The following is a 15,770-nucleotide window of genomic DNA, read 5'->3' as shown; positions in this document are numbered from 1 at the left end:
AGGCATGTGGGAATTTTCATTGCGGTGCTCATTGCAGCACACAGGCTCTTTGTTGCGGCACATGGGCTTCTCTCTAGTTGTGGCATGCAGGTTTTCTCTTCTCTAGTTGTGGCGCGTGGGCTCCAGAGCATGTAGGCTCTGTAGTTTGTGGCACACGGGCTCTCTAGTTGAGGCACGTGAGCTCAGTAGTTGTGGCACACAGGCTTTGTTGCCCCGCGGCATGTGGGATCTTAGTTTCCCTACCAGCCAGGGATTTAACCCGCGTCCCTTGCATCGGAAGGTGGATTCTTTACCACTGGACCACCAGGGAAGTCCCTGTCCTAAATATTTTTGAAGATGAGCGGTCTATCAAACTTTATACGGCACCATTCAGCCACTAAAAGTGATATTATAGCATTTATTGCCACATTTTAACGTATGATTAAGTGGAAGAAGCAGGTTCTAAAACATTATGATCCTTTTTAAAAGATGCATAGAAAATCATCTGGAAGTGTGTGTGTATATATATATATATATATCTCAAGGTGTATAGCAGTCATCTTTGGATGTTGTAATTATATATTTTAATTTTCCATATCTTTTCTTACTTTTAATGATGAATATGTATTGTTCTGATAGTAAATTATTCTCAATTTTTTAAAAAGCCCAATTGTATAAGAAAATGCCTACCTCACTTGCACATGAGTTTGACTGAGTCTACCTATTATTTGGAATTTCCAAAATCTCATGCGGGTGGGACCAAGATGAGACCACAAATGAGCCCATTTCAACATAACCTGAAACTATGCCTCTCAGTTCCAGAGAGACCACAGGCTGGGAGGGGAAGGAGTAAAAGGTATGAATATGTATAGGGATTTAATATCAATCTGTATGGCTTGCTTCAGTTTGCAAAGCACTTTCAGACATCTTACTTGAGTCTCACAGCAACCCTATTGGACACCAGCGTTCAGATGAGGAAACCAAGGTTCAGAAACATTTTGTTCTTTCCCAAGGTTGTGTGGCCTAGTAAGTAAGGATGCTCAAACTGCAGTCTGGGTTTTCTACTCCTGTTGCAGTACTTGTAACTGATTGCCCTGCCTCTCATATTGTATTCTTCTCTATAAAATTTTCTCTGAGAGCCAGATATTTGAAGGATCACTTTCTAATACCTGAAAAGATGCTGTGATGTTAACTTGGAGTGCTGTGCTGTGCTTCTGGCTAAGATGGCTTCACAAACCCCCAAATACTTTTCTTTAGTGTTCTATCTCAGGAAAGGAAGAATTTTTGATACATGAATTAACTTATGCCTTGTTGTTGTTTACTTTTCTATTTTCTTCTTATTTATCAGCTTGATTGCTAAGCTTCGAATATTGCTTTCTTTTAAAATTGTTGCCCAAATGAAATCATCTTGGCATTTGTATTGGCTTTATTTCTCTTCTATGACTTTTACAAGCAGCCTTGGAAACAAAGGACCTCTTCTTTACTTCCTTGGCACACTCTTCATCATTTATGAACATGAGAAAGAAAGATGAATTTTTTCCTTTGCTCAAATAACTATGGCATTGTCTGAGTTATTTAGGCTAAATTAGGTAGAAAAAAATCTGAAGTCATTTTAAAAGTATGTGACTTTCTCTAGACTCTAGACAAGAGGTTGGTTTACAGACTTTTTCTGTAAAGACCCAGACAGTAAATATTTTAGGCTTTGTAGGCCATACAGTGTCTGTTGCAACTCTTCAACTCTGCCACTGTAGTGCAAAAGCAGCCACAGACAATAAGTAAACAAGTGGGCCTGACTGTGTCAATAAAACTTTATTTACAAAAGCAGTCAGTGAGTAGATCTGGCCCACAGGCCACGGTTTGCTGACTCCTGTTTTCAATTGTTTAATTTTTGTCTACCAGGAATCTAATTCTTTGGCTAAGTGATTTGTTACCAACCATATGTTTCAAAGCCTCTTTCTATCACCATAGATGCTAGTGGGGTTTCTCTTAAAAAATAAAATGTGATAACGTACAAAGCTACTTATTACCTACTATATTCTAAGCTCATTAAGAGTTAGAAGGCGAGTCCAGTATTACAAGGTCGTCTATTTATCTCTTCCTTTCCAAGGTTAGAGCTGCTGCAAGTTGCAACCTGGACCCTTCTTGGTCCAGGAACATATCCCTGACCTCCTCTTGTGTTTTAAACCTCTTTACAATTATAGAAGGTATCCCAGTTCATAAGCTATTCAGTGAGCATTTTATTTCATTATGGCCATCTGAACCACAGATCTGAAAAGTAACTCTACTTCTATCAGTCAATTCCTTTGAAATTTATTGGAGAGCAAAATAGTTGTGAAAAGTATCCAATGACTATGTTGACCTTAAAAAAAAAAAAATAGGCTGCCAGTTATTTCTCCAGGAAAAAAAAAAAAAATTAGTTTCATTCAGGATCGGCAGAAAATTTCCATTTGGGGTCTGAAACCATGGTGAGCCAGGTGCAAGTCCCACATGGCGAGGGAAGGAGAATGCTTTTATAGAAGGGAAAAGGATTTGGGAGAGCCATAGTACACAAAGAGTCCATGGCTTTCGTTGACTAAGTTCTTGCCAGGAAAGAAGAGGAGTCTTTCTTCTTCCTGTTGGGCTCTGCTGTCCTCCCAGAGCAGGAGAGCTCCCAGAGTCTGGGCTCCTGACTCTATTTAACTGAGGTTTCTGTTTATTAATTTTTTTACAATTGTTTGTAATTTTTTACAATTTTTACAATTGAAAACAAAACCTATTTTTGTGGTCTCTTAGTTACTTTCTCACATTATGTCTCAGTTTTTGGGTAATTTGGGAATCGTAAGGCCTTTTTGTATTAAAGATTCTGGAGGGAAATATAAGAAGGATTGATTTCTTTTATTATGAATTTTGTACATAAAAATTTTCCATGCAAGAAAAGTTTCTAGTAGTCTTCACAAGTATTTTTGAGAAGATTGTTTTTAAATGCCTGTTTCTGAACAATATATATATAGATACATTTTTTAATATGAGAGAGTCTTACCCCAAGAAACAACAAGAATATTTTCCCACTGCCACCTTTAAATTAATTTTAGAAATTAACATTTTTTCTGATGTAAAAGTAATATATTTTTATAGAAGAAAATTTGGGAAATTTATAAAGCATAAATAAGAAAAGTAAACTCACTCACAATCAACTCCTTAGCGATAACTATTGCTAACATTTTAGTGACATTTGGGTATCTCTTTATGCATATGTGTACATATAGATTAGATACAAAATTGATCTAATATGATTATATAAGATACTTTTGTAATCTGTCTTTTTTATATATACTAATATAAACAATAACCATTTATTTATTTATTTATTTATTTTTATTTATTTATGGCTGTGTTGGGTCTTCGTTTCTGTGCGAGGGCTTTCTCTAGTTGCAGCAAGTGGGGGCCACTCTTCATCGCGGTGCGCGGGGCCTCTCATTATCGCGGCCTCTCTTGTTGCGGAGCACAGGCTCCAGACGCGCAGGCTCAGTAATTGTGTCTCACGGGCCTAGTTGCTCCGCGGCATGTGGGATCTTCCCAGACCAGGGCTCGAACCCGTGTCCCCTGCATTGGCAGGCAGATTCTCAACCACTGCGCCACCAGGGAAGCCCCTCTAATCTGTCTTTTTTACTGAAGAATATATAGTGGATATACTTCTATGTTGATAAATACAGATCGACATTAACTTTAATGGATACATGGTGTAGATGTACTTACTATAACCCACTTGGATGATCACCTATTAGGGTATTTTAAGTGCTTTATACTTCTACGCTATTACAAAGAATGCTTCAGTAAACATTCTTGTATATAGTATCTTCTTATCCTGCCAGAGTATTTCTTCAAGATAAACTATTAAAAGTGCAATTAGCAGAAATACGTGTGTACATACATATGTATAATTTTGATATAGAAAAGTTTGTGCCCAAATTATATTCTTCCCAACAGTTAATGAGAGTGCTTCACACCCTCACCAAACTGGGAAATTTCTATAATTTCTCAACAGATCAGTTATCAGCATCATGGCATCCTTTCTGATTACTATTGTTGTTTTAATATTTTATATTTTTTAAACCAACACCTACACAGCACTTACTATGTGTCAGAAGCTATTCTAGGTGTGTTTTTTTTAATATTAACTAATTTAATCTTTATAATAACCCAATGAAGTGGGCACTGTTACTATTCTTAACTTACAGATGAGAAAACTGTCAAGTGACTTGAAGATCCTGTATCTAGTAAGTGGTGGACCCAGGATTTGAACCTTCCTGATTATCCCTTGAGCTTCCTTATTCTCCCTTGAACCTTCCTGATTATCCCAAAGTCTATCCTCTTGACTATTATGCCCTGCTGCTCCTTGGAGGAAAGAAAGGCTTAGCTGCCTAGGAAATGAACCTGGGCAACAGGGGTCAGAGAGCCAAATCCATCTATTATTTTCAGTATCTTCTATTTTAATTACTTTAAAGATAATCCCTTTGATTTTTTTAGGGTATATCAAGGTCAGAAGAAATCAAAAGAAGCTCTGCCCCATTACCAAGAGGCTTTAGAATATATTGAGATCAGTAAAGGTGAAAAAAGTCTTGAGTGCATACCAACATTGAGGGATTTGGCAGGTGTAGAACAAGCCCTGGGATTTCACGACGCATCCATCAACCACCTTTTACAGGTAAGCTGCAACGTACTGGCCACCAAAGCTGTTCCAATCCACTGCTTTTCACAGATACAGGTGGAATAGCAGCTCTGAGAATGCCTGGCTTTGTTAAGTGCTCTAGATAAGTAGAACACTTGGTCTGGAGTAGAAGTTCAACAAACATCTTCGTAAGTGGGCAAGCGTGGGATACTGGTCCTCTGTTACCTGTGCATCTTCCACAAACAGTCTGAGACTGCCTGAAGGTGGCTTTTCTCATATTAGGTGCATAATTTAAGTCTTGTTTCCCAGACAAAGTTTCTTTATTATTTAATGCTTATCTATTTAGAGCTTATGTTATCAAACTTATTAGGGTTCTTATCTACCACATTCTACAATCTTTACCTGAAGTCACTTAGAGTTGTCATCTGGTAGCTGCTGTTCTACTTTGTCATTAAAAGATTCCTCTGTGAGTGTGTCAGTTAGGGTTCTTCAGAGAAATAGAACCAATTGGATGTATACATAGAGAGAGAGAGAGAGATTTACTGATATTTTAAGGAATTGGCTCACACAACTGTGGGGGCTGACAAGTCCGAAATCCGTAGGGTAGGTGGGCCAGCTGAAAATGCAAGCAGGGTCTCTGTGTTACAGTCTTGGAGCAGAATTCCTTCTTCACTGAAACCTCAGCCTTTTGCTCTGTAGACCTTCAATTGATTGGATGAGGCCTACTCATCCAATTATTGCCTATTATTGAAGGTAATCTCCTTTATTCAAAGTCTACTGATTATAAATGTTAATCATAGCTACAAAGTACATTCATAGCAACATTTAGACTAGTATTTGACCTAACAACTGGGCACCATAGCCTAGCCAAGCTGACACATAAAACTAACCATCACAGTCAGTTTGATGTTTTTGTATGGTATCATCTGCTAAAAACACATTTTAAATTGTTTTCTGAGAATTTTTCCCTGTTAAAGTTGTAAAATATAAACGAACTCATTTCTTATTTCAAATGAGATATAATGATATGGTACTGAGGGTTCTTTATTGCTATTTCTTTTAAAATTTGTATGACCATTTATACTCCCACACACAGTTTATTAGAGTGTGCCATTCTCTCACTTTCTCTGGATTATCTCCCTTAAATATTATTACCACCTCGTGACATATTATTATTATTATCAGTTTATAGATACGGAAGTCAAAAATTAGAAAGGTTGAGTGATATGTCCAGGAGTACACAGCCAATAAATGGCATAGCCCAGGTATAGCCAATAATGGCATAGCAAAAAAATGCAGTATTTTTTTTTGAAAGATAATTCTGGCTGACACGTAGAGAGTAGACTAGGGAGGGTGTGCCAAGAGTGGAGGTAGAGTGAAGCACTGAAGGCTGAAGATGGTGGTGGCTTAAACTAGGATGATGTTAGTAAGGATGAAGAGAAGTAGATGGGTGTGACAAAGATTTAGGAGGCAGAATTTATGAGATATGGAGCTTGAGTGGATGCAGGACAAAGAGGGAAGGGGAAGAGTCGAAGATGACCCATGGGTTTCTGGTGTGAACACCTGAGTGGATGTTTGTGCCATTTACAGTGGGGGAGCAGGTGTGACTGGGTGATGGAGAGATGGTGAGCTCAGGTTTTGATGGTGAGTCTGAGATGCCCATAAGGCATCCAAGCAGAAATGACAGCTAGACAGTTATATAATCAGAACTAGAGTTCAGAAAATAGGTCAGCAAGTCCTCCACTTATACACAGTAATTGCCTTGGGAGAGGGTGAGATCACCCAGGCAGGGTTTATGGAGGAACTTTGGTATTCATTGGTCAAGTAAAGAAGGATAAATCGGTAAAGGAAAAAGAAGAATTTGCCAGAAAAAAACAAGAAGAAAAGTAAAAAAGAAAGAGATATCCTCATTGTCACCCCTTTTGATACCTTTTGCTGTTATGGCGGGCATGGAGCTGTCGGGAGGAAAAGTGAGTTCATATTTGTAAAGTGTTGAGCACAGTGCCTGCTAGTGCAATATATGAATTTTTGAAAAGTTCTCCCTTTCCTTTTCTTGCTTTTCTTTTTCTTTCATTGATGACCTAGTTGAGGGAAACATTGAGGCACTGATGAGAACGGAATCCAGATTGTACTGTGAGTGAGATATGAGGAAGCAAAGGTAATAAATGCAGGTGCCTGCCTCAAAACATACTAAGAGGTAGGGAGGACTGGCCCAGGCAGGGGGCAGAGTACATGGAAAGGTGTGAAGGTAAGACAAAGTTTGACACATTTGGGGAACTGCAAGAAGTTCCCGATGCCTGGGCAATGGGAATGGGAAGGCAGTGGGTGGGTATCATTCAGATGGGGTGTGGAAAGTCATGGTAAGGAATTTGAGCTTCATCCTAAGGGCAGTTAAGGGTTTTCGAGCAGGGAGATTGACATCACCAGACTATCAGTCTAGAAGGGTTGATCTGCAGTATGGAGAAGGGACTGGATGGCAGAGAGATAACCAGGGAGGCGACTCAGTAGGTGGCTGCAACAGACCAGGTAGGCATGATGACAGCCCGGACTCAGGTAGTGTCGTGAGAACGGAGAGACACGGACAGATAGAGAGTAGAAATGACAGGCCTGGGAGCTGTGCAGATGTGGGAGAGTGAAGGAGATGGAGGAGTCCAGCTTTAGACCAGTTTTCTACGTGTGGCTGGTTGGGACATTTACTGAGTGAAGGAACACTGTGGATTTGCAATTTTTTGTTAGTATCAATAATTCTGAATATTCTTATTTTAAAAAATGTTTTTCCTTTTCTTGAACTATATGCTGATATACATTTCCAAAAGTTAAACTGCTGGGAGGTAAGATATGAACATTTTTATACCTCTTGATTTTTGTTGACATTCTGCCAAAAGGTTGTTTTGAGTTACCTGGCCACCAGAAGTTGGCTTTTCTTTACTCTTTGGGACAGTTTTTTTTTTAGTGTATTTATTTAAGCACATCACTTTTTCTTTCTTTCTTTCTTTCTTTTTGGCTGTGTTGGGTCTTCGTTTCTGTACGAGGGCCTTCTCCAGTTGCGGCAAGCGGGGGCCACTCTTCATCACGGTGCGCGGGCCTCTCAATATCGCGGCCTCTCCCGTTGCGGAGCACAGGCTCCAGACTCTTTACTCTTAATTGAGCCAGTTTCACACCAACCTTGGGAACTTTTTTATATTATTTTATTCCCATTTTACAAATTTTATAAATTTGAGATTAATCTCAAATTTATTTTAATTTAGAATTTTTTTCTTAGTCCATATTCCCTCATTGTTTCCTGACTAAATCCAGACCTGTCCTCGTCTCAGCACTATCTTTGCTGTACCAGTTCCTAAAGTTCAAAGAAAGAAATCAAGATACGCTCAGAGTATTCCAGCAAGGGCCATTACCCCCTACAAAATTCACTGAAATGAAAGATGGCTTCTAAGACCCAATAGTATGCATTGCAAAGATTTGAGTTTGGTTTAGAGAAGCATTTCCCAAACTGTGTTCCATAGGATACTGGCATCTCATGAGAATTCTTAGGTCTTCCCAGAAAAGGTGTTTGTGGCCAAATAAATTTGAGAAATATTAAATTAAAATTAAGCAGATGTCTTTAACACATTTTACGGTGCATTAAAAATGCCAGTGTAAACTGTTAATCAAGGGGGGAGGGCTTAATAAGTCTATGAGACACTAGTGTTCCCAGGCCACAGTTTAGGAAACACTGGCCTAGAGAAAAAAATTCAAATGTCTGAGGGCAGGGAACAGCAAAAGGATTCAAATATAAGTGCAGGCTCACTCCTAGGAACCCTTAGCACTATGTGAATGGGAAATGGATTAAATAATGCCTCTTGTTTATGGGGCCCAGAGTCATTATTTTAAAGTATTTTGCCACATGTTTTCCCTGCCTATCTATATAGACATACAGACAAACATAACACACACGTATGCTCAGAGCAATAATTATTTATATTTTGTAATCATTTAAAAGTATGTTGAATATGTCATATCCTTTTATCCCTGAATACTTCAGTGTATGTTTAATGAGAACAAGGATATTCTCTTATGTAACCACAATACAGTTATCAATTCAGAAATGTCAACATTGGTATGGGCCGTATTGTTTTGTCAGTTGTCCCAGTACTGTCCTTCATGGCAATTTTTTCCCATTCCAATAAAAAATACAGTTCAGGATCAAGTATTGCACTTAGTTGTCAATGACTCTGGTCTTCTGTAATCTAAACAGTTTCTCAGCCTGTCATTGTCTCTTATGACATTGAAATTTTTGAAGAATACAGGCCAGTTGTTTCATAGACTGTGCCTCAGTTTGGGTTTATCTGACGCTTCCTCGTGACTAGATTCTGACAATGCATTCCCAGCCAGAATGCTATGAAAGGATGTTGTATTTTCTTGGGGTATTGCATCTGGAGGCACATGATATCCATCTGTCCTTCACTGGTGACATTAATTTTTTATCTCCCAGTGACAGTGATGTGTGTGCTTCTTCACCGTGTATTAACTATTTTTCTCTTTGCAGACAATAAGCATTCTGTAAAGAGACATTTTTAAGACCATGTAAATATCTTACTCCTCACTGAAATGTCCCTCTAGGTTTAGCATCCATTGATGAGTCTTTCTCAAGCCAGTCTTTATCATGATGGTTGCAAATCAATGATTTTTCCATTCTGCCATTCCATTTGCATTTATCAGTTGATATTCTACTGTGGAAATATCCCTCCCTCTTCCCACCAAGTTTTTTATTTGTTGTGTGTATGTTTGCTTTTTTCACTTAACAATACATCCTGAAAATCACTTCATACAATTCATTTAAATCTTCTTTATTTATTTGTACAGATGGATAATACTCCATTTTATGTACATTCTACAGTTTTTTCAAATAGTTTATGTTTTGGCATTTAGGTTAGGTTCCAATATTTTGCAAATAGAAATAATGTTGTAATGAATAACCTTACACATATGTATTTTTGTATTGTTGGAGTTGTATCTTCAGAGTAAATTCCTAGAAATGGGACAGCTAGGTCGAAGAGAGCATACGTTGGCAGTTTTGTAGGATATTAACAGTTGCCTTTCATTGGGCTTTTATACCATTTGTATTCCCATCAGCAGAGTGTAAGAGTGCCTATCTCCCCACAGCCCCTTCCAAAAGAGTGTATTGTCAAGCTTTTGAATTAGTTCCCATCTGACAGGTGAGAAGTGACATCTCAGTATAGTTTTAATCTGCATTTCTCTTATTTAAAATGGAATTGAATATCTTTTCATATGTTTAAGGGACTTCAGTATATTTTTTATGAAACTCCTTTTTTGTGAATTATTCATATTATTTGTCCACTATTTAATAGAATTTTTATCTAGTTTGCCCTAACAGTTAAAATTTCTTTATATATTACACATATTTCCCTACTGTCTGTAATATATGTTGTAAATATTTTCACCCAATTTGTCATTTTTGTTTTAATTTTGTGCATTTCATTGAGATAATCTACATACCATAAAACTTACCCTTTTAAAGTGTACAATTTAGTGGTTTTATTGTACTCACAAAGTTGTACAACCATTACTGCTATCTAATTCCAGAAATTTTTCACCACCTTAAAAGAAACCTTGTACCCATTAGGAGTCATTCCCATTCCCTCCTCCTCCCACCCCTTGGCAACCACCAATCTATCCTCTGTCTCTATGGATTTGTCTACTATGGACATTTCATATAGATAGGATCATACAATATATGGCCTTTTGTCTTTGACTTCTTTTATTTAGAGTAATGTTTTCAAGGTTCATTCATGTTTAGCATGTATCAGTACTTCATTTCCTTTTTATGACTGAATAGTATTCCATTATATAGATATACTACATTTGTTTATATTCATCAGTTGATTGACATTTGGGTTGTTTCCACTTTAAGGTTATTATGAATAATGTTGCTATTAACATTCATCTATAAGTTTTTATGTGGATGTGTATTTTCAAATCTCTTGTGTATAAACCTAGGAGTAGAATTGTTGGGTCATATAGTAACTCAATATTTAGCTTTTTGAGGAACTTCCAGGGTGTTTTCCAAAGTGGCCTCAGCATTTTACATTTCCACCAGTAATGCATGACAGTTTCACTTTCTCCACATCCTCACCAACACTTGTTATTATCTCTCTGTTTTATTTCAGCCATCCTAGAGAGTGTAATGATATCGCATTGTAGTTTTGATTTGCATTTCTCTAATAATTAATGATGTTCAGCATCTTTTTATATGTTTAATGGCCATTTGTTTTTCTTCTTTGGAGGAATGCCTATTCAAATCCTTTGTCCATTTTTAATACAGTTATTTGTCTTTTTATTGTTGACTTAAGAGTTCTTTATATATTCTGGATACTAGATACTAGACCCTTATGATATATGATTTGTAAAAATTTTCTCCCATTATGTGGTTGTCTTCTCACTGTTTGATGGTGTCCTTTGAAGCACAAAAGTTTTTAATTCTGATGAAGTTCAGTTTAGCTATTTTGTTGTTGCTTGTGCTTTTGGCATCATATCTAAGAGACCACTGCCTAATTCAAGTTCATGAAGGCTTATATCTATGTTTCCTTCTGAGAATTTTATAGTTTTAGCTCTTACACTGAGATCTTTGATTCATTTTGAGTTAAGTTTTTATATGATGTGAGGCAGGGGTCTAACTTTATTCTTTCATATGTAGATATTCACCTGTCCCAGCACCATTTGTTAAAAGGACTATCCTTTCATCATTGAATTATATTGGCGCCCAAGTCCAAATCAATTGACTATAAATGTAAGGATTTATTTCTTGTCTCAATTCTATTCCATTGAGCTATATGTCTATCCTTATGCCTATATCACAGTCTCAATTGTTGTTGTTTTGTAGTAACTTTATGGATATTATGAATAATGCTACTATGAAGATTCATGTACAAATTTTGTAGTAAGTTTTGAAATCCATAAGTGTGACATCTCCAACATTGTTGTTCTTTTTCAAGATTGTTTTGGCTATTCTGGGTCCCTTGCATTTCCGTATGAATTTTAGGATAAGCTTTTTCTTTCCAATTTCTGGAAAGAAAGAAAGGAACAGCTGGGATTTTGGTAAGGGTTATGTTGAATCTGTACTGCAATTGTGACATCTTAACAGTATTAAGCCTTTCAATCCATAACCATGGGATAATCTCTTATTTATTTAGGTCTTCCTTAATTTCTTTCAACCATGTTTTATAGTATAAGTTTTGCACTTCTTTTGGTAGATTTATTCCCAAGTATTTTGGAGTTTTTTTATGTTATTACAAATGGAAGTGTTTTCTTAATTTCCTTTTCTTATTGTTCATTGCCTGCGCATAGAAATACAAATGATTTTTGTATGTTAACTTTGTATCCTGCAACCTTTGTAAACTTGTTTATTAGCTCTAGTTTGTGTGTGTATGTGTATTTATAATGTTTTTTGCCATGCAAAAGTTTTCTTAGTGCTTTCAAGTTTTCAATCTTTTATTACATTTAGATTTTGACTCTGAGAAATATTTCTCTGTATGCAGGTTATGGAGGAATTCACTCATTTGTATTAATGCTTTGTAAAGTTTGATAGGTGACTTTTATTGTTTATTCTTGAGGTTAATAAAGATTAGAGAGTATTTAAATAAATACTTGCCTATGATTATTAAAGAGATAGCTTTGTGAAGTCAAGATAACATTGGATTTGAAATCAGAAAACTTGGGTTGGAGTCCAGACTCTTCTGTTTACCATTTGTTTGATAATATAAGTCATTTAGTCTCTCAAAAAAAAAAAAAAAAAAAACCTACAAAAGACCCTATCCACTTCACAGAACAGCTCAAAGATTCAAAATGGAAAGTGCTTTGTGAACAATTTGGCATGTTGCCAGTATAAGCTACTTTTATTTATTAACAGTAATTGTTAAACATTTATCAAGGCTCCCCTTTTCTTTAGCAACTTTACCTAAAATACAGAAAGGTATAGCTCTCCAAGGGAGCCCATGCCTAAAAGCCATTTATTAATTACACACAAAGGCAAGGGGTTTTGTTATTTCCCCTCTTGTTTTTTCACTCTTCATTCCTTTGGAGTGAGAGAAACACCCAGGGAGAAAAGACCTTTTATTCTCTAGAATGTAGAAAAGTTCCAAAGTATTTTAGGAACTAACCCATTAAAACGGAGAAAAATAAAGCCAGCCCCACAGAGCCATCACAGAGGGAAGGCAGCAGTCCCAAGGACTGATGAAAGAGCTGTCATCGGCCCTGTGGGTCCTCTGCAGCAGGGTTCTGTGAGAAAACCGCACAAACGTGATTGTTTCTGAAACTCTTCGTGGCAGATTTTGGCACTAGAACCTTATTTTCCTATCCAAAAGAAAAATCACAGGATTTCATTTGTGTGAGCAATAGCATGTTTGTGGGCGTGTGCCTTCAAGGAGTATACGTTAACACCGCGCTAGCTGGGATTGCTGTTTCACGTCTCTGACACTTGAATCGCATATCTCTCTTTTCAGTTTTCAGGGCAGCTCTGCCATTCAGTAGTTCCCAAATTTAGAGAAGTTTGATTTGCAAAGTATGATGAAATAATTTATCAGTTACTCTACCTAAGACTTTAAGATCAGAAAATCTGGGTTCAGGTTCCTGCTCTGGGTGAGTTATTGGCCTTGGTCAGGCCTAGGTGGTGGCTGATAGGTGCTCACATGTGGCTCCTGGCAGGTGCAGACTATTCAGTAAATGGCAGCACTTCTTACTGGCTCTTGTTAATTGCTGTGTATTTGCTATAAAGTGTAATTCATTTATTATAAATAATCAGATGAGTGCTATTTTTAATTTTCAAAATCTCTGACAACACTAGCCTATTTTGTTTAAAATTAGAAAAGATGCAGAATGCAGTTGTGATTTTATACAGTATAAACCTTTTCTAAGAATGACACAAATCACAGTGCCATACTGCTTCTTTTGAAAAGACAACTGTTTTTTATCATAATGATCATGCTTTTTATTAAAAAAAAAATCAAGACATACAGAAAAATATAGAGAAATGGGCTACAAGTCATCTCAGCCCTCCTCCCCCATCCCAGAAGTACCCAGTGTTGCGACACTTGTTGAGCATTTTTCCTCTGCAGATGTGCAGATAGCTATAGATTGAGAGACAGAGGGACGAGGAGAAAAAAGAGAAAGAAAGATTGATAAACTTGACCGCATAAAAATGAAAAAGTTCTCTATGACAACATATCACAAAGTTAAGAAATAAATGTCAAGGAGGGGAAAGTATAGAAAGAGTTCTTATAAAATCTAGATGAAAAAGACAACTCAATAGAAATACGGACAAAAAACAGAAACAGACATTTTACTGAAGAGGGAATACAATGGCCAATAACCATCCAAAAATAATCCCTAGCCTCATTTGTTATTAAAGAAATGCAGTTTAACCAAGGAGATGCCACAAAAGTTTGGTACCACTCCATGGTGGCAAGGGTGTGGGGAAGCAGACATCCTCATGCACTGCTGGTAGGACTGGGAATCAGCACCATTTTGGGGGAAAGCAATTGGCATTCCCTCTCCAGTTTTATAACACACTGACCCTTTGACCCAGCAATTTCACTTCTAGAAACTTACCTAACAGATAGATGTGCACAAGTGTGCAAAGAAACAGGGTTATTAGCAATAGCAAAAAATTAGAAACACCCTTAAAATCCATTAGTAGGGGACTGGTTATAAAGCTATGATCTAGCCACGTGATGGGATACTGTAGAGCCACTAAAGAGAATGAGATGGATGTCTGTGTTCTGAAGAAAGGTGTCCAAAATATATTCTTAATTTAAAAAAGCCAGATGTAGACCAGAATATTCTGTCAGTCAATGACCAATTAAACACTACATTGTGCTGGGCACGGTGTTAGGCCTGGGACTATGATGGAAGACTCAGATGTCAGAGGCCCTGCCCTCAAGAAGCAGCCTAGTGAGTGAGATGGACCTTAGTGAAGAATCACACAGATGAATGTAAAACTACCAGTGTGAAGTGCACCACAGGGAGAGGTACCGGGTGCTGCGAGAGCTCCCAGCGGGGCAGCCTGACCTGATGTGGGATCTGATAATGAGACACCCCAAAGGTTGAGGAGAGGGGAACCACTGTGGTGAGAGCCCAGAGTGGGTGGCAGGAGATGAAGCTGAGCTGAGAGGGGGGCAGGGCCAGGCTCTGATCTCGTGTGTGTGTGTGTGTGTGTGTGTGTGTGTGTGTGTGTATAAGCACATCAGTATTTCTGAGAGGATATGCAGGAAACTGTTGATAGTGGGTAGCTATAAGAAATCAGACTGGAAATGGGGAGAAGAGGGGGTGAGGCTTATAGACACAAAGGACAGGGCATTAAAATTTTTAATTGCTTATTCTTTTCTACTACTTAGGATTTTTAAAAAGTTATATGCAGGTACTACTCTTATAATTTAAAAATCTAATTAAGTTTTAAGAAGACACACAGAACCAAAAGACAAAAATATAAGGCCCCAACATGTCTATTTTGGTGCTAACTCTTACAGCGAGTAGGGCCTTTTCCCCCCAGCCCTTTGGAGGAGCTAAAATTGACAACTGGAAAGCTGCCGCAGAGACTTTCTCTGACTATTAAAAGAAACTGGCTCAGTCTGGGGCCCTCAGAAACCAGTTTTTGAATGCCCTCTGCACCCAGTTACTTCCCTTGCATCTACTTCCCCCGGGGATTCCCAGCTCCATCTTTTTTTTAGCCAGTGCCCTCCAGCCGCCTCAGTCCCCTGCGGTGTGTGTGGCCATGGAAGACCTCCCTACTGGGCAGAGATGGGAGAGGAAAGGAAGTGGCAACCTTGGGCTGCAACATGACTCTGTCTTGCACGAGGATGACAGTCAAAGCTGAAGGGTAGAATGGCCAGCTCTGGCAGGGCTGAGAGAGAAAGCAATGCAGTCTCACAGCTGGTCAGTTATAAAAGAAACACAGCAAGCTCATATCTCATAGTGACAAGTGGACTTGAGCTTCTGTTGAATTAAGGCACAAATTTGAATCAAAGCAGAAACAGAGACACTTGGTAGAAGGCATTTTAACATCTGCTCCATCCACCGTCCACTGCCTGACCCCCTCCACGGCGTCTCTCTACAGTCAGTGCTCAAAATTCCATATGTTGGCAGCTTGCTC

General features: G+C 38.0%; 1 protein-coding gene across 5 annotated transcripts in view; it reads left to right on the top strand.

The window, feature by feature from the left end:
• The window catches only part of TTC23 (tetratricopeptide repeat domain 23), a 115,481-nt gene that overhangs the window by 58,184 nt on the left and 41,527 nt on the right, over nt 1–15,770 (top strand). For 3 of the 5 annotated variants that reach the window (XM_057542795.1, XM_057542797.1, XM_007191131.2), the window contains one exon: nt 4,486–4,663. The exons of the other annotated variants lie outside the window; for them this stretch is intronic. In XM_057542795.1, the coding sequence (XP_057398778.1) occupies nt 4,486–4,663 (178 nt within the window). The remainder of the gene's footprint in view (nt 1–4,485; nt 4,664–15,770) is intronic. 5 annotated transcript variants of the gene reach the window in all.

This window comes from Balaenoptera acutorostrata, chromosome 3 (assembly GCF_949987535.1).
Source record: "Balaenoptera acutorostrata chromosome 3, mBalAcu1.1, whole genome shotgun sequence".
Lineage (NCBI taxonomy): Eukaryota > Metazoa > Chordata > Mammalia > Artiodactyla > Balaenopteridae > Balaenoptera > Balaenoptera acutorostrata.
The sequence above is the reverse complement of the archived record's forward strand: the minus strand, read 5'-3'. Positions and strand labels throughout refer to the sequence as shown.